The 18,725-nt window shown below is 44.2% G+C and overlaps 1 protein-coding gene across 2 annotated transcripts in view; it reads left to right on the top strand.

Annotated features, from left to right (window-relative positions):
- RAD50 (RAD50 double strand break repair protein) overlaps positions 1-18,725 on the top strand; it is a 463,790-nt gene that overhangs the window by 338,969 nt on the left and 106,096 nt on the right. For both annotated transcript variants that reach the window (XM_073620674.1, XM_073620673.1), the window contains exons 21-22: positions 121-248; positions 655-879. In XM_073620674.1, coding sequence (XP_073476775.1) covers positions 121-248; positions 655-879 — 353 coding nt within the window. The remainder of the gene's footprint in view (positions 1-120; positions 249-654; positions 880-18,725) is intronic.

Below are 18,725 nucleotides of genomic sequence, written 5' to 3'. Positions count from 1 at the left end.
GGCTTTCTGGCGAATTATGGTTATATCAGGCATCTTGTAGTGTCTGCTTTCAGGTCATTTACAAATTTTATAATGGGGTACAGATTCATTTTATGCTAATTTTCTCTGCACCCACTGTAGATACAGGAACGATGTCTCCAGGACAATTTAACCCTCAGGAAACGACAGGAGGAGTTAAAGAAGGTCGGACAAGAACGAGAGCAACTACTAAAGGAAATGGGGCAGATGAAAGCTGCACATCTGAGGAAGTAAGAATATTCAGCCTCGGACCAGTTACCACAAAACATCATTTTGTATCCAGCTGCAGTTTATTTGAGCATTGTTGTAAACGCTACAGTTTACTTTAGCATTTTGTGTGTAATACAGTACATCTTTATCACTTTTCACTTTAATTGTCTTTGTTGAAAGTGCAAAATTTGGTCAAAGAAAAATCTGCAGGCAGTGAACATGAGCAATCCCTATGGCGGTAGTGGTTTTAGGCAGCCATTGACCTATGTAAAGTATTAAAGCCCCATGCTTGTGATATGTGTGTAATGCAACCACCATATCCACTGAAATTTATTTAAAACATTAAAAGAAAAGAATTTGCTTCCATACTTTTATTGCCCAAACCCTGAATTCATTGTAAGGTTCATCTTTCGTATACTTTTTCAGTGAACACCAAGACTTGGAAAACAAAATCGAGACATTGAAAACAAACCACAGCCTGGCTCTTGGTCGTCAGAAAGGATTTGAGGATGAAATCATGCGGTATAAGAAAGAGCTTCGGGAACCCCAGTACAAAGATGCTGAAGAGAAGCACAGGGAGATGATGATTGTTATGAGAACCACAGAGCTGGCCAACAAAGACCTGGACATTTATTATAAGACCCTGGACCAGTAAGTATTTTTTCCTGCACACTAATGCAAACAGTAGCGTTCTTTTGTTGGACTCTTTCTCCTTGGTTTCTGTATACCTGTAAGACCCACATGTAATACAGATCGGCTCTGTACACTAACCTCCATCCTTAACCCTTTGTCTACCAAGGTACGTTTATAAATGTCCTGGTATTTAGGGGGTGTTAAAGTAAGCTTGGGCTGAAACAGCCATGTTCTTGGTATGGTTTTTTTCAAGCCGGCGATAGACTTGCAGGTAAAAGTGATCTGGTTGGCTCCAGAGCCACCTGATAACTTTTATAGGGCTCTAAAGGTGTGGCTTCTGGCCCCTGCAGTGGTTTTCAGGCTTTCAATTCCTCCAGGGCCATGGTAATTGGAAGTAACAATGAGAGCAGAAGGAGTCACTTCCAGGTTCAGAGCTATCTTTCCCTGACCACTGTAGCAGAGGTAGCAGCTAATAATGATTAGCTTCAGTAGAGGGCAAGGGAGACGGGTAGGGTCTAGTAGACCCCTAATGCCTCTATAAGAAAGACCTGTAATCTGCCCATGCCATCACATAGGGGGCTTGTTAGCCCCTTGTGATAGGAATAAATTAAAATATTTAATTTTAAAATGTGTTAAATAAATTATTATAAAATAAATAACTAAAAATTAAAAGCACCTCAGTATACACTCCAATGCAAACACGCAGCATAGGGCACACAATGTAAACATAATGTGCACCACACATGAGATATCACCGCAAATGTTGCCATGAGAGCAATAATTCTAGGGCCATTATTTATTTGAAACAAAAGTTTATTGAGTTTTGTACAAAAGATTTATACAGGACAACTGTACAATGCAATGTATTTAATGAGGAGAGTCACACAACCCAATACACCAATTATAAGAACTAACAACAACAAAAAAAAAGGTAAAACTGGTGTTTTTATCCTCCAATTGATAACCATACGTTGCAAATATAAACATACAGACAACATAAGGAAAAGGGTTAGACTGTACCAATATATGGAGTACCAGACAGACTAGGAGGTGCAAGTTGAAGAGGATTGTAACCATCTATCCCAGATGTTATTATACTTGCCCGGGCAACCTCTATTTATGTAAATCACCTTTTTTGTAGGGTAAGGTGTTATTGATTTCAGCAAGCGAGGCAGCTAGCATAGGGGCAGCCGCCAGGATCCATTTTCGGCTATTAGCTTTCTCGCTGCAAATAATGTTTCATGGAGGAATTGGAGCGTATATTTGTCTATTCTGATAACGGACAGTAGGCCCAGAAGGCATTGCTTGGGATCCAACGATACTGGTGAGCCCATTTGGTCGTATAGAAACTGAACGACCTGCGACCAGTATCCCTGAATCCGAGGACACTGCCAAAGGAGGTGGTCAAAGGTGCCGACAGAGATCAGACACCTGGGGCACATATGGCTGCGGGAGGAGAAAAATTTAGTCATTCGTTGCGGGGTCAGGTATGCCCTGTGTGTAATATAAATTTGTGTAAGTCTGTCAGACAGTTTGAGAAAAACTCCCCCAAGCTCAACCGCTGTATAGTTGGTGTGTAGAGTAGTTTGCTCTGGCTAATTAAGCTCACAAAAGATCCATAGAAAGTACAGGCCGGCAACTCGACAGCTTCTCCTTAGAAAATATTAATTTTAAGCATTACAGCAATAACATCATCCAAAAATCTGACGATTTTTGGCCTTAGGCCTTCATCAAAAGCATAAAAATATGACATTAAAAACAAGTATATATAAGGGAAGCAGCCCTTGTGAGGTATGAAGGGCATAAATCACTTAATTAAAAAAATCAACCCATTAATTGGTTTCAGGTGGAGATGGCCAAACAAACACACACAAAAACAGGGGATTTCAACAAAGAGCACGAAATGTGAACCATTACAGTCCCACTGATACAACAGTGGAAGATTTTCAATAAAAAATCATTAATTGCTCTACTTCAGAGCATTATTTCAAAAACAGGCTAACATCCATCCTACGGCATTCTGGTATTTAATGAGTGTATCCACCACACCTCCCATTGGAGCAGGGTGCGATGGGTTTCCCCCCCTCTTGTAGACCATTTAGCATATAGAATGGGAAGACACTTTTTGAAAATTGCTACAATTTGATTATATTGTCTAGAGTAAGTAGTAACAAAGTGTACTTTATTTCTATTACAATGGGACTGCCTTTTCACACTAGGGTTCTCTGCATGTTTTAGCATGCTACCTCTATCCTTTTTCTCCGCCTTGATCCTGCCGTTATCAATCAAATGTTTTTTGTATCCTCGCCTCATTAGTCTTTCTGATACTACAGTACATTCTTTCTCATCTTCATGATCAGATTAGTTCCTTTTTGCTCGCGCAAACTCCCCCACTGGTAGTGCATATATGGTATGAAAGGGGTGACAACTTGTAGCAAGCAAAAGTGAATTGCCAGTACATTGCTTTCTGGAGGTTTTTGTAGTTACCCTGCCACTGTTGATGTGTCCAGTAAGTGTTATATCCAAATAATCAATTCTGACAGAGTGAAAGTGATGACTGAACTCCAAATTCAAATGGTTGTTATTAAGATACTGAATAAAAGAATCTATCATAGAGACCGGGCAAATCCACGCCAAGGCCAGATCATCTATGTAGCGACAGTACCAGTCAATATACACTCTGAAAGGATTATTGTGTGTGAACAGAAAGACCTCTTCTCACCACCCCATATATAAATTTGACAATGAGGGAGAAAATTTAGCCCCCATCGAGGCACCTTGGCATTGTATGTAAAAGGATGAGTCAAACATGAAATAATTATGTTTCAATAGAAACTCAATGGCCAAAAGTAGAAAATCGCACAACTCCCGACTACAAAAACTGGACGATATAAGGTGGTGCTTAATAGCCTCCAAGGCTAAACAATGTTGTATACATGAAAATAATGCCTTAACATCAACAGTGATCCAAGTATTGGTTGCTGACCATTTCATTTCATGTGTATGGGCAAGAAGGTGACCAGTGTACCTAAGATAACCTGGTAGACGAGTGATGAGGGGTTGAAGATGTTCATCAACCCACTCACCAAGTCTCTCTAATAGGGACCCTATGCCTGCAACAATGGGATGGCCCTGGAAAGGAATATGATTTTTGTGTACTTTAGGAAGATGATGGAACACTGGAACAATCGCTTTTTCTACCATCAAATAATCATTTTTTGTTCCAGTATTCCTGCATTCCTTCCTTCATCCAAAAGATGTATCATTTTGCACTGTTATAGCTGGAGTTGGATCTGTGCTGAGTATGCGATATGTAATCGCATCATTCAGCTGCCTCAGTGCTTCTTCCCTATAACTGTCAGTGTCTAAAACGACCACTAGCCCACCCTTATCTGCTTTCTGTATGAGGATATCTTCTCTTACTTTAAACCCTTTGAACCTTTTTTCCTTTTGTTCTTTTCTTTGTCAGACAGTTTGGGGGACGCCAGCTTGGGGGTTTATAGCACCTCACCCCAATCCTCATCCTCCAATTCTCCATCTACCCACCTCTGCTTAATAGAATATGCTAGCTTAGTTACAGCTGGAATGGTGAGCATATTATAGAAAACAGATATGAGCTGACGTGGTTCATCGCTATATAGCACATCTAGTACATCTAGGGACGATAGACTAGGATAAGTACCCATAAACTGAGTCTTAAGTCCGTGTCGCGCCTGAAAGAAGCGAAAAAACATATAATTTGGAAGGTTGAATTCTGCTTTCAACTGATCGAACGTCTTAATGTCTCCATTGTGAAGAACATGTGACAATAGTTATGTCAGGTCACCTGTATCCAGGTGACAGATGCACCCCGTTGGGGTCAGGAGTGCAACGCTATGATAGTGGACCCTAAGGCTAACTGCTGCAGATGGAACTCGGGGTGGTTCAGGAAGGCAGGTCCCCTGGAGCACCAACACGGATCCCACAGTGAGTTAGAGCATAGATTCCCCAGGGCGCAAAGTCTAAGAGCCAGTTGGTGTTCCCCAGAGCCTCTAGTGGTGAGGATGGACTGGGCTGCAACTGGATCCAGGTCGCGGCCCCCAGGGTCTCCCAGCTCACGCTCGGCTACAGGAGGATGGAGAGGAAACAGCAGCCCAGAACAGCAAGGAATAGTAAGGAGGTAGCCAAATGTTGGGGGGACTAGCAGACAAGGATAACAGAGAACACGCCAAAAGTCAGGGTCACAGGCAAACAGGGATAGTCGAGAAAGCGCCAAAGGTCAGGGTCACTAGCAGACAGAAATAGTCGGGAACACGCCAAGATCAGTGACAGAGACAAACTTAGAGCACACGGCAAACAGGAAGCCAAACACACAATATTGCACGGCAAGGCAGGCTTGGAGAATACAGTGTTAAATAGTGGTTCCTGTTGAGGCTAGGGTGGAGCCACACAGAGGGAAGATTACTTAAGCATGCAGGTGTGAGAGTACAAGCCTCAAGGCTGATACACAGACCAGGTAAGAGACAGACAGGTCATGAATGTATTACTGCAAGGTCATGACAAGTTATATACCCCGAGATATCCAAATGGTGGGGTCGGGTACATGAAGGAGCTCCGAGAGAAGTTTATTGTACCACAGGGGGGTATTGCAGTGGAACACATAACAATCCATCTTGGACATCACCAGGTCCCAGACCCTTTTGTGCTGAAATGAGAGTCCAGAACGATTTGGATATACCATAGAGCCCCTCAGACTCTGCAGCACATCACAGAATGGGTGTGGGAGTTGTGAGTCTACTGGGCTACATACCAGTGCCAAATATCTGTGTTTGACTTATCTATGTGGTATAAGTGGGAGAGCTGCGCTGCTAGGTAGTAGGACCCAAAATCTGGGACTGCAAGACCCCCCAATTTAGTTGATTTTAAAGTACTTAAGTGGAATGTATATTGGCGCATGCCACAGCACATATAAGATTTTAGGCAACAGTATCATCTTAATTAAACCTATGCGCCCCATCACCCCCAATGAATGAATGAGTGACTTGTATAGCGCTACCTATGCGAACTGAATCGCCTCAGGGCTCTTTTTTTTGCCGCCGGTGTCCATCTGCGGTATAGCGCACTCCTTTGCCCCATGGGGTCCCGACATGCTTATAAACACATACACATGCAACATACACATATTTGGCCAATTTTTTTGACAGGATCTAATTAACCTACCAGCATGTGTTTGGAGTGTGGGAGGAAACCGGAGTACCCGGAGGAAACCCACGCAGGCACAGGGAGAACATGCAAACTCCAGGCAGATGGTGTCGTGGTCGGGATTTGAACCAGTGACCCTATTGCTGCTAGGTGAAAGTGCTAACCACTACACCGCTCCACATTCAGCGAGATGAAGTCGGCCGTGGACTGGAAAATCTGTATTCCCAAGGGTTTAAGGGTGTTTACTCTAACTAGGGGGAAAACATCCACGGGAAGGATCTGGGACTTATTCATTTTGAGTCCTGAGAACCTACCGAAGTTCTCGATCTGCAGGGCCGTCGAGCCAGAGTCTGAGAGATACAGTTTCCTATCGTCAGCGTATAGCCCCACCCTCTCCTCCACTGAGCCAGATGTCAGCCCGTGAATACCCGCGTGTGTCCTGAGTGCTACCACCAAGGGTTCCACTGCCAGTGCGTATAGCAGGGGTGAGATGGGGCACCCCTGCCGCATCCCCTGTGAAAGTGGGAAGGTGCCAAAGGTCCAACCATTAGCCACCACCCTGGCCTGCGCAGCATTATAAAGGATAGTGAGCTATTTGACAAAGTTGGGGCCGAATCCGAACCAGCGGAGACACTGCCACAACTACTGCCACTCAACCGAGTCAAAGGCCTTGGCTGCGTCAAGGGAGACAATTTTTCTAGATCCTATTTGGTGATGGGAAGCCTGAATATTTATAAAGCGGCGTCTAGTATTAAAGGCTGTGTTTTCTTTATCATACATCATATGACACAGAGCCACAGTAATTACTGTCTGGGGTATATGGCACCTTTAGGTGATGGACACTGGCACACCCTAAACAGGAAGTTCCATTTCCCATATAACCCCTCCCCTAACTGGGAGTACCTCAGTTTTTTCGCCAGTGTCTTAGGTGTTGGTCACGAGTAAAGATGTGCCGTGCTGAGCTCCTCTGGAATATTCCTTACTGGGGCAAGCCATGCAACCAGATCCATTCAAAGTGACTTTTTCCAGGCCAAATTGAATGGCACTCGGGCCTCGTGTCCGAAAAAACAAGGTTTTACCTGTAACGCTTCTGTTTTTAGAGAGCTGGACCCCGGGAACCAGTATTTGTTTTTTTTTTAGCCATATTCCTGGCGGGGTACTTTTTACAGGCCCAGGGTTGTGAATCCCCTGATAAAAAGGAGGCCCCAGTCCCTGAAGGTTTTCTAACTGAGCCCACTGTGAGAGGTGAAGATTGGGTCTGTTACCACAGAACCCTGCAGCTGGATAAGGTAAGGGAGATTCCTGAAGAATGTTTATAATTCTTGTGGGTTTTCTCCTTTAAAGTAAATGATGCTATGCCTATAGTCACCATCAGGGGCTGTCAAGAGCACGTACCTGTTCCATGCTTGTCAGTCTCGCCTCTGTCTCTCAAGCTGCACGCTTCTCCGGACCAGGCTCCAGGTAAAGTCATGGGAAAGGGGGGTTTTCTTCTCCCAGGAATGTCCCCCCACATGGATAGCTTCCTCCAGGCAGGAGGAGCATGACGCTAGACAGCGGTGTGCTGCGCTGCTCCCCCGCCGCCATTACAGCGGTCCTCCTTCGGCAGCTCTCCTCCTCCCCCAGCCCTCCTCCATGTGGTCCAGGCAGGATCAGAGCCCGCTCGCGGGAAATCGCTCTATTTTAAAATAGATGGGGGGCGGTGGGTGGTTGGAGGAAGGGGGGCGGGGCTTAGCGGCGTTGGCGCAAATTGAGCGTCCACAACGCAGGCTGCATAGCTATAAAATGCACCTTTTTCAGGTGCATACAGCTAGGAGGGACACAGAGCGGACGGGGGGCATGTGAGTTGGTGACACAGGCATTCCCAGGCACATTTACTTTAAGCATCAGGCTGAGCTTAATAGCAGCGGCAGTTGCTGGACTATTGCTCAGCAGTGGGTGCAATTTTTTGGTGGTACCTCTGCATTTGTGCTCGGCAATATGACCAGAGGAGGTGGTTCAAATGCCACAAAGACCAAGGACATGAAGGGGTCGCCCTCAGGTCCTAAGGACCCTCCCTCTGCAACACCATCCCGATCTAAGGAGGCTGGTCAGAGTGAGTCATCAGGGGCTGCAATTGCTTCAGACACTTCAGCCCCTGTCTATATAACTGAGCAGGTTTTCTCCTCAGCTATGAGTGGCTTAGAGGAAAGATTAGTAGCTTTAATCATGTCTTCACAGAGTGGAAGAAAATGCATTAGATCCCCTTCTACCACCCAGGATCCCCAAATGGAGAAAGTGTGGGGGGAGATGAATCCCCCTCAGGGGACCGTGAACAGGCTGATGATTCCTCTTCCGAGGAGTCAAGTGGGGAAGGATCTTCTTCAGCTTCACATGCTGAGAAGTTGCTGGTACATTTTCTTACTGAAATGGTCCGCTCCACATTTAAGCTACCCTTAATGGAGTTGGTTGAAGAGCCCACTTCCTGTTTGGGTTCACTAAAGCCTCCTCAAGCCTTGCGTGCCTTTCCTGTCCATTCATTACTAGAAAATCTTACGTATTCTGAGTGGGATCACCCAGATAAGCACTTTTTCCCTCCTAAAAAGTTTTCAACATTTTATCCTATGGAGGAAAAATTTACTAAGATGTGGCGTATACCAGCAATTGATGCTGCTATATCCTCTGTGAATAAAAATTTGACTTGTCCGGTTGACAATGTGCAAATGCTTAGGGATAAAAAATTGGAATTCCTGTTAAAAAAACATTTTTTCCCTGGCAGGTTCAGTGGCTCAACCTGCAGTGGCGGCAATTGGGGTATATCAGTCCTTGAGAGACCAGTTGAAACAGGTACTCAAGGTGGTCCCTGAACAGCAGGCCTAGGAATTAGCTGAGCTGCCAGCAGCTTTGTGCTTTGCAATTGACGCAATTAGGGATTCTATTCTTCAAACCTCTCGCCTTACGTTTGGGTTGGTGCATATGCATAGAATCTTATGGTTGAAAGGTCGGTCAGCCGAAGCACCATGCAAAAAGCTCCTGGCTGGTTTTCCTTTCCGTGGTGAAAAGCTGTTTGGGGAGGATTTGGACAAATATATCCAAAGAATATCAAGTGGGAAAAGTACCCTTTTGCCAGTTAAGAAAAAGAGTAAACGTTTCTAATTTAAACGGGCTCTTTCTCCAGTGCCCTACACCTCAATAAGGTCATTCTTTCCCTTATTCACCCTGCTCAAATGGGCTTCATGCCAGCGAAAAATAGGATTTTTATAACAGCTTATCTGTAAAATCCTTTTCTTCATCATGGGACACAGAGCCACAGTAATTACTGTCTGGGTTACATGGCACCTTTAGGTGATGGACACTGGCACACCCTAAACAGGAAGCTTAATTCCCCATATAACCCCTCCCCATACCGGGAGTATCTCAGTTTTGTAGCAAAGCAATACACGTGTAATCAGAAAATGAATCACAATATCCTGGTTTAGGTGAAAACCTGAAACCACCTTTGGCAGAAAGCTAGGATGAGGACGCAATACCACTCTTTCCTTGTGAATGATTAAATATGGCTCTTTACAAGAAAGAGCCGCCAGCTCTGATACCCTTCTTGCAGAAGAAATGGCTACCAGAAAAACTAGTTTGCTTGTCAAAAGGACCAAAGGAACATGTCGTATCGGCTCAAAATGCTGTTTCTGTAATGCCGACAGAGCTAAATTCAAGTCCCAAGGGATCAGGGGTGCTTTGACCGGAGGATTAAGCCACGTTACCCCCTGTGTAAAGCTTCGGATCAAAGGATGCGTTATTCCCGGCATCAGCCTCCCCCCTCTGGCCCTCCCCTCCCTCCTCCCTTCCCCTCCCCTCCCCTCCCTCCTCCCTTCCCCTCCCCCTGATGGTGTGGCTCCAATACCAGTGTATTTGGAATGTACACCATCAGACTGAGTCAATCCAGGTGACGACCAGCCTCACATATCTTCCCACTTCTACCAGCCTGCGCTGAGAGGATGCGTGCGCACCCATACATTTTCGCTCACAGCGAGTGTATGGGCTGAAGTGGTCAGAGGTCGCGGGGTGGAACGCATATCCACCCACACTTCCGGCCTGTGTCCACTGCGCATGCGCGGGCGGAAATGGCGTTGAAGGTAGCCGGAAATCGCCGGTGGAACGCAATCGTACCCAAACTTCCGTGTCCTCAAGGCGGCGTGCGTTCCACCGGCGCCTGTAGCCCTCTGAAGGTTCTCTGTAGCCTCCTCCGGTACGTACAGCCCTCATTACATCTCCTATTTTGCAGAGGTGGCACAGATGGTACTGTCACTTCTGCCTGTTTACATCTATACTTCTACACTGGTGATGTGGCCGGATCATAGCCCTAGATAGTCCTTAACAGCCCGCAGGTAAAGTCCCTTCTTGTGCATTATGATTGATGGATTTGTAGAGGTGGCACTGATGGTATTGGTACTTTCGCTTGTTTATTCTACACTTACATCTACACTTGTGATGTGGCCAGATCATAGCCCTAGATGGTCTTTATTAGCCCGCAGGTAGGGTCCTTTCTTATGATTGGGTACACCTACTACACCAAGAATAATGATTGATTAACATGCACGTTTCTTTCATGGATGTGAGATTACTATTACCATGGTGTTATTATGAAGACTTGGTGACATCAGGGAGGGTCTTTCCAGCTGGGAGGGTTTGCTTTCATTAAGGGGGAGTGGCCAAGGTGGGCTGGTGCTGGTGATTACTGGGAGGCTTGGTCACATGCATGCACACATATATAGAGGAGCTCCCACTTGTGAGCAGTTACCACCCGCTTAGGCTCTGAGGAAAGGGGCTCGCCCCCGAAACGCGTTAGCCATTGCCGCTTCCACCTGATGTCCGGTCCCATTTTCATCTTGATGTCTGTTACTGCATACCTGCAGTCTATATCCATGCCTATATTTCAAGCTCGTTTGTGAGTATATGAAAGGAAAAAAAGTGTAGCGCTATATTGTGCAAAGAAATGTATCATATATAACACCTGTGTACATATCAAAAACTAGGTCCTATTAGACCTCACAAGTGGGCAGGTTAATCGTGACCTGTATAAAAATCAAGTGATCTAAAAAAATCATTAATATCAGCATCCAGTATAGTGAAAAAAATGTGAATTGTGTGTACACAATGGAAAAACTCCCAGACCCTTAGATCAAAACACAAACATACAAAGTGAAAATTGGGGTGGGTGTATATGGCAAATCCCTGGGGTATTGGACAGTTCATTAAGTTTAACAAAGAAATCCTGGAGCATGGATGTAAGTGTCACAATAGCATCTATTCCTGTCCTCAATAGACTTTTTCAAATGCTTGACCCCGCAGGAAATAACATAAAATGCCCTTACCGGACGTGGTGGACTCACAGGCCGTTGGCGGTGAGTCGTATGTGCTTGCACCGTTAGATACGGTAAGGTTATAGTTGTCCTTGGTCCATGGCAAGAGGGTCCTGCTGGAGCCTTCCTTCACTACACTGTTCAGATCTTCTAAAGAGATGGACGTATTTGAATACCGCACTAGTCGCACTTTTAATATAGAAGGTGTTTTCTCAGTTCTGAACACAGACTCTGAGATGGGAGGCCTTTTTTTGAGGCTTAAAAACTTAATGGTTTCAGAAATCCATTTGGAATGGGATATTGCATTCTTGGAGCAATACTCTAAAGATCGCATGGTCCCAAGAGGCCTGAGATGGACTATCCATCCACAACAAGGAGATACAGATACCGAAACATGGTTTCATTACTTCAATGAGGCTGGGATCTCACTGCTAGGTTTCCTTATTGATAGGAAACAAGCAAGGAGAAGTATACTTGACAAAGAGATCAAAGAGATTAGGGACAAATTACTTCCACACAAATCTACTGCAGAATATATTAATCTGTCTTCAAATTTAAAGAACTACCTAGAAAAAGAGGAACGAGAGCAAAACATCAAAAAACAGAAAAAGTATAGTAGGGATACTAATGACTACAAAACAGGAAACGTATTTAATTGGCAAAATAAAGAACAAGAAAAAAATGTTGGGTCCACAGAACAGAATGTGATGGAGGTGACAACTACATCAAACACAAGAATGTTGGAAGCACCTGTGCCCCCCCTTCCATCTAGGAGGGTGGACCAGAATGTCCAACATCCATATGACCCCCACACACCTAGGCCTCAACACAGGAGTTCACCCCCTCACCACAAAGGGAGAGGTAAAAGAGGCAGAGGCAGAAGTAGGAGAAATGATGACCGTTCCTCCTACTATGAACAAGGCCCACGGGACCCCTCAGTACATAGAAGGCATATGGGTTATGATGACTATTACCATTACGAACCATATCCCCAAAGGACACCTCTCCAGACTTACAATAGGTTTTCACCATTAAGAGGGGAACAGAATAGGAGCTATAATTCTCAATACTCCTATAGAAATAGAGACAATGACTATCCAGAGAGGTCTCCGTTTAACTATAACCAACGGTTACCTAGGCCTACAAGGGTATAGGGTTTTCACAAGGAAACCGAAAACTCCCTATACAACGGAGAACAAAACGGGGCACCAGAGGGGGGAGGCGTGCCCGTAAAAAGAAAGCGGTTATAGAAAACAAAGGGATTTTCAATCTAAGCAAAGTGACCTTTACAGAAGCTGTAAAGATAGTTCTAGACAAAGGTTTAAAGTTTGCCCCCCCAAAAAAGCTGAATAAGTTTTCGACATTTATCGATATACAGAAATACGTGCGTAAACTGAACATTCAGAGATACATTATGTCAAACCCGAGTAGATCCCCCTATTCACAAATCACCACTCATACTGTGCATTCAGGGTTGAGTAATCCATCACTATTCAACCCCCCAGTCCCTACAGCACCTCCAATTAAGGTATTTAGGGACCTAGTACTGAAAGATCTTGAAGATCTCCCATACAAAAAGGTATATAATGATCCAAGGGTCCGAATGGGATTAAAATCCCTATGTGAGAGGAAGGACCTTATCATCCGTTCAGCGGATAAAGGGGGAGGGGTGGTCATCCTCGATAAGAGTGACTACCATAATGAGATGACCAGAATCCTTAGTGATTCTGAGACATACCGCCGCCTCCAAAACAATCCTACCTCAGAATACAAAAAAACATTAATTGATTTAGTTGATACTGGTTTACAACTGGGAATCTTAAATAAAAAGGAAAAACATTTCCTGGTACCGGTGGCACCGCGTATTCCCATAATGTATTATTTGCCAAAAGTGCATAAAAATGCGACACACCCACCAGGACGCCCGATTATCAGTGGCATTAATTCTATAACCTCTCGGATAGGGAAATATATCGATTTCTTTCTCCAACCGATAGTTCAAGCTGTCCCCTCCTTCTTGAAAGATACTAGAGACACCATAATTAAATTACAACAGGTTACAGATATTAACAACTTAATATTGGTCACTGCGGACGTTACGTCCTTATATACATGCATACCCCAAGCTCAGGGTCTGGAAGCGGTGGAGTTGTTTCTCTCGAGAGACAGAAATATTCCCCGAACACAGAAAAGATTCATTATGGACTTACTAAGATTTGCCACAGGTGCCAATTATTTTTGGTATGACGACCAGTTTTATCTGCAAACAAAAGGAGTAGCCATGGGGGCCAAGTTTGCCCCCAGCCTGGCGAACATTTTCATGGCTAAATGGGAGGAGGATGTCGTCTATGCCCTAAATCCCCCGGAACTAGTTCTGTGGGTGAGGTACATAGACGACATCCTCCTCCTATAGAGGGGCAGTATGGACTCTTTGAATTCATTCATTGCTACTCTGAATGATAACCGGAGGGGGATCCATCTGACTCATGAAGCCAGTCTGTCCTAGATCCATTTTTTGGATTTAGAGATTACATCCAACAATGGCCATCTTGATACAAAAACTTACTTTAAGACTACGGACCGCAATGGCTATATTTCGACCGATAGCTGCCATCATGAGACATGGCTAAAATCTGTCCCAAGAAGCCAGTTGATGAGAATAAGGAGAAATTGCTCCCATCTTTCCGATTACTTCCAACAAGCGGAGATCTTAAAATCACGTTTCTGTGAAAAAGGATACGATAGCTCTCTGATCAATAAGGAGATTCAACAAGTGGCTCTAATAGATCGTGCCTCTTTGTTGATGGTACAATCGGAAAGACCAAAGAAAACTGCAGACCTTAAACATAAGTGGTCCTTTCTGACAAGTTTTTCCACTCAACATAAACAAGTTAAGGACATCATTAAAAAACACTGGAGAATACTAAAAAGTGACACCATTCTGGGCCCTATACTACCCGAACAGGCAGCCACCATTTTTAGGGGTGCTCCATCAATTAAGGGACAGATCGCACCAAATGTGATCGATCCCCCAGAGAAAATTTCATTTTTTCATAACATGAAAGGATTTTATCCTTGCTGGAGATGCACAGTTTGTAAATGGAATGCCTGTAAAGCACGTAAAATGGAAACATTTAATTCTACTGTTACTGGGAAAGAATATAAAATGAAGCAATTTGCTACATGCAAAACCAAACATATCGTATACCTCATCACTTGTCCGTGCAAAAGTCAATATATTGGTCGGACAATACGTAATTTCACCACAAGAGTAAAAGAACACATCACAGCAATAAAAAAAGGTAAAACCAATCACAGTGTTTCCAAACACTATGCATTATACCATGACCGTAATCCAACAGGGACCACTTTTCAGGTCATAGACAAATTTATACCGCATTGGAGAGGTGAATCTAGCATAAGGGGAGTTTCTAGACTCGAAACATGGTGGATACATCAAATTAAATGTTATGTACCCCATGGTTTGAACATTGAGTGGGACATTAATGCGTTTATCAATCAGTCATAGTGTCCCAGTCATGCCCTTCGGTTTACCTCTGTTTGCCAAATCCCCGTGAAGATGTTATCCATGGGCATCTTTTATCAGTTATATTTACAATAGATAACACTATCCCTACTATTCTCACAAGCTTGTAATTATTTTTACAAGTATTTTTTATATTTTTATATTTTTCTGGTATTTATTCTGAGCATACCTGAGATTAATCTTTGAGTTGCACAACATATGCTATATATGTTCCCCCTCCTGGATATATGTCTGGGGGAGATTGTTATTCTATTAGGGCATAGAATGAATTTTTACTTTCTAATTTTAAGTTTAATTGTATTATATTTTTTCTGTGTGCCGAATTTCCTTTTAATTATTTTAATAGTGTTTGGAAGTAATATTTGTAAACACAGGGGAACTTGTGCGATATGACTATGATAGTTCTCGACTCAGGGGAGAAGTTACCTTCAATGATTTGACAGTTTGTACGCCTATACCACCTCTGTGTCCCAATGATTGTGTTCTCTCTTTGTGTTGCTGGCCAACCAGGTTGCGATTAAGCAGCCTCGTTGAACGCAACGAGTAAGGTGAGTGGCCGGAGTGGTATAAGGTGCGATCCTAATATATGCCTGTTTGCATCGTTAGGTTCTGACACACTGAAGGGGGAGGGACCCCCAGGTCCGCACTGATGCGCTTGCGCGATAGGACGTATGTTCTATGGGACGCACTCTCCCGAAAATGAGAAGGTATATCTGATCCGTGATGTCATCGCGCTAACACGTGATGACGCGCCAACCAGGAAATAACCAGCTAATATGGATGAGTGTTGTGCGATCTGCGTCATCGCGCGGGGACGCCTTGACGTAGTTATCGCATGGCCTCATTGCTCCATTATAATTGGCTGAGTATGAAGACCAGGCTGAGGCTTGGTCCTGCAACTATTTCCAACTCCGGGATAGGCTGGAAAGATAGTCAGCTGAGAGTCAGCTGACTAGGGAAACCCTCACATGACGCAAATCCCGGAAGTCACGCCGCACAGGTGTCCCCGATGTAAATTTTAGCATTCCTAAATAAATAGCGCAGCAGATGAGAGGTCAGCTTTACCCCAGTTGAAGTCTTTTGAAGACGAAACGCGTCGGGTGTTAGACGCCACCTTAATCATCTATCTACTGCGCTAAACGTACTTTTATGAACTTTGTTTTTACCTGAATTTTTGTTGGAATTTTTCTTAAACACAATAAAATTTTCTGGTAATCGGGAATTCACACTATGTGGAGCCTTTTTTCTCCCTATCCCTTTGTCTCAATTGCATGAGACCCAAATGTTCGCTGGAGGACGAATCCGTGGTACCGTTTAGGATTGGGAACCCTTCCAGGACCCTCTTGCCATGGACCAAGGACAACTATAACCTTACCGTATCTAAGGGTGCAAGCGCATACGACTCACCGCCAACGGCCTGTGAGTCCACCACGTCCGGTAAGGGCATTTTATGTTATTTCCTGCGGGGTCAAGCATTTGAAAAAGTCTATTGAGGACAGGAATAGATGCTATTGTGACACTTACATCCATGCTCCAGGATTTCTTTGTTAAACTTAATGAACTGTCCAATACCCCAGGGATTTGCCATATACACCCACCCCAATTTTCACTTTGTATGTTTGTGTTTTGATCTAAGGGTCTGGGAGTTTTTCCATTGTGTACACACAATTCACATTTTTTTCACTATACTGGATGCTGATATTAATGATTTTTTTTAGATCACTTGATTTTTATACAGGTCACGATTAACCTGCCCACTTGTGAGGTCTAGTAGGACCTAGTTTTTGATATGTACACAGGTGTTATATATGATACATTTCTTTGCACAATATAGCGCTACACTTTTTTTCCTTTCATTAATTAATACAATTAGTCTAATTGTTGGTGTTGGCTGCTTGGTTTTGTTTGGTTGGCGCAGCAGACTTTCCTTATTTCATTCCGTTTGTGAGTATATACTAGCTATTTTACTGTTTTAATAAACGCTATCAGTGGTAATGCGCTAGGTCGGTGCGCCCTCTCTTCTTTTTGTTTCTCTTTGTAGTTTTTGAATGCCCAACATTCTGAAGAGGGCTGCAAGACAGCAGATACCACTGAAGCCTATTGGCCTTATCACACACTGAGCATCTAGACACTTGAGCGCAGGAGAGAGTTTTTTCTTTTTCTTTTTTCTCTTTTGGTTATACAGTTGGTCAACTGCCCTACTTTGAAGCTTTAGCTGTGTCAGTGAGGCAGACGAGCGTGATGTCACATAATTATCCTCCAGTTCAGTCAACTGAGCAGTAGCTTGAATATAGGTCAACTTAGAGTCTCTTCTAAACCTGGAGATATATTCGGTAAGGAGCATTCTAGCGTGTATTTCAAATGCTTCCCATACGGTCAGTGGGGAGGACGTATCAGTATTATGAAAGAAGAACCCCCATTCCATGGCTAGTCTATCCGTGTCAGGGAGAATGGTCAACCAAAAGGGGTTTAGCCTCCAGTTCTGTGAAGGGGGGTTGTTGTATGGTGTCAGCTCAACCCAGTAGGGGGAATGGTCTGATAATAATCGAGGGCCAAACCCAGTGTTTTGTAATCTGGGGATTAGGGTAAGGTTGAGCCATGTGAGATCTATTCGGGACATGATGGAGTGGGAGCTAGAAAAGCAGGAGTAGGCTTGTCACTTAGTATATAGGTGTCGCCAGGTGTCCACCAAGTCAAAGCTCATAATTATGCAGCTGAACCTGGTGTCCCGATCCAGCGTAGGAGGCTGTGAGCCCCAGCCCATTCGATCTAGATAGGGATTGACCACCATAATGAAATTTCCAAACCATATTGCCGGTGTAGTAAGGTGTTTAGCCATGAAAGAGAATCCCTCACTAAGGATGGCGGAGTTGAAAGGGGGGAGGGGGGGCATGCCAGGATCAACAGGGGATTATCTCCTATCTTAGCGTGTAAGAATACATATCTACCCTGGGGGTCCAACGTTATTAATTGAAGCTCAAAGGACACTGACTTGGCTACAAGCACTGAGACGCCCCTGCAATATGAGGTATGAGTGGCGTGGAACGCCCAGCCAATCCAGGGGTGCCGCAGCGCCCGCTGCAGATATCCCTGCATGTGGGTCTCCACTAACACAATCACATCCGCCCTCTGACCTTTGAGAAAGGACAAGACTGCAGTGCTTTTCAGCTTGTCTCTTAAACCACGGCCATTACATGTTAGAAATATCAACCTAGCCATGGATAAATCATAATGCAAGATATGGGCCATGTGGCCATGTGTACCCCTATAGAGGACAGATATGGTAATATAACTATGAGAGTGCAGCAGTTAGTCAGTGCAGTAGTAGATAACAGCATACTTATGGTCATATTTATGCAACAAACATGTAGAATAGACACCAGCAATAGAAAAACAGACACCCTAACCCTCCCTGCTCTACACATACCCCAACTCGTGCAAGCATAAGTCCCAAGAAAAAATCCCAGCTTGGTAAAATACCTTGGTAGACACCAGTGTGGTACCCGAAACAGGCAGGCCACCATCTGGGGCAACATACTTAAAACCATGGACATGTGACATGTCTCCACTGTACACCGAGGCTCTAGAGGTAGGTTACCGAGGCTGGTAGCTCGTGAAAATGGGATCAAAGGAGTATACCACCGGCGGAGCTCAGCTCAAACGCATATCACCGCATGCAGCTTCAGGCCACGCCCCCCTAGGGCCATCATTTATGGTTAAATCTAAAGCATCACTCATGAAAAATTTTAGGTATCATAGTTTTTTGAGATTTCACACTTCAAGGCTTGACATGCAGTTTATAG

This window comes from Aquarana catesbeiana, linkage group LG03 (genome assembly GCF_042186555.1).
Source record: "Aquarana catesbeiana isolate 2022-GZ linkage group LG03, ASM4218655v1, whole genome shotgun sequence".
Classification (NCBI taxonomy): Eukaryota; Metazoa; Chordata; class Amphibia; order Anura; family Ranidae; genus Aquarana; species Aquarana catesbeiana.
This window is presented reverse-complemented; position numbering and strand designations above follow the sequence as displayed.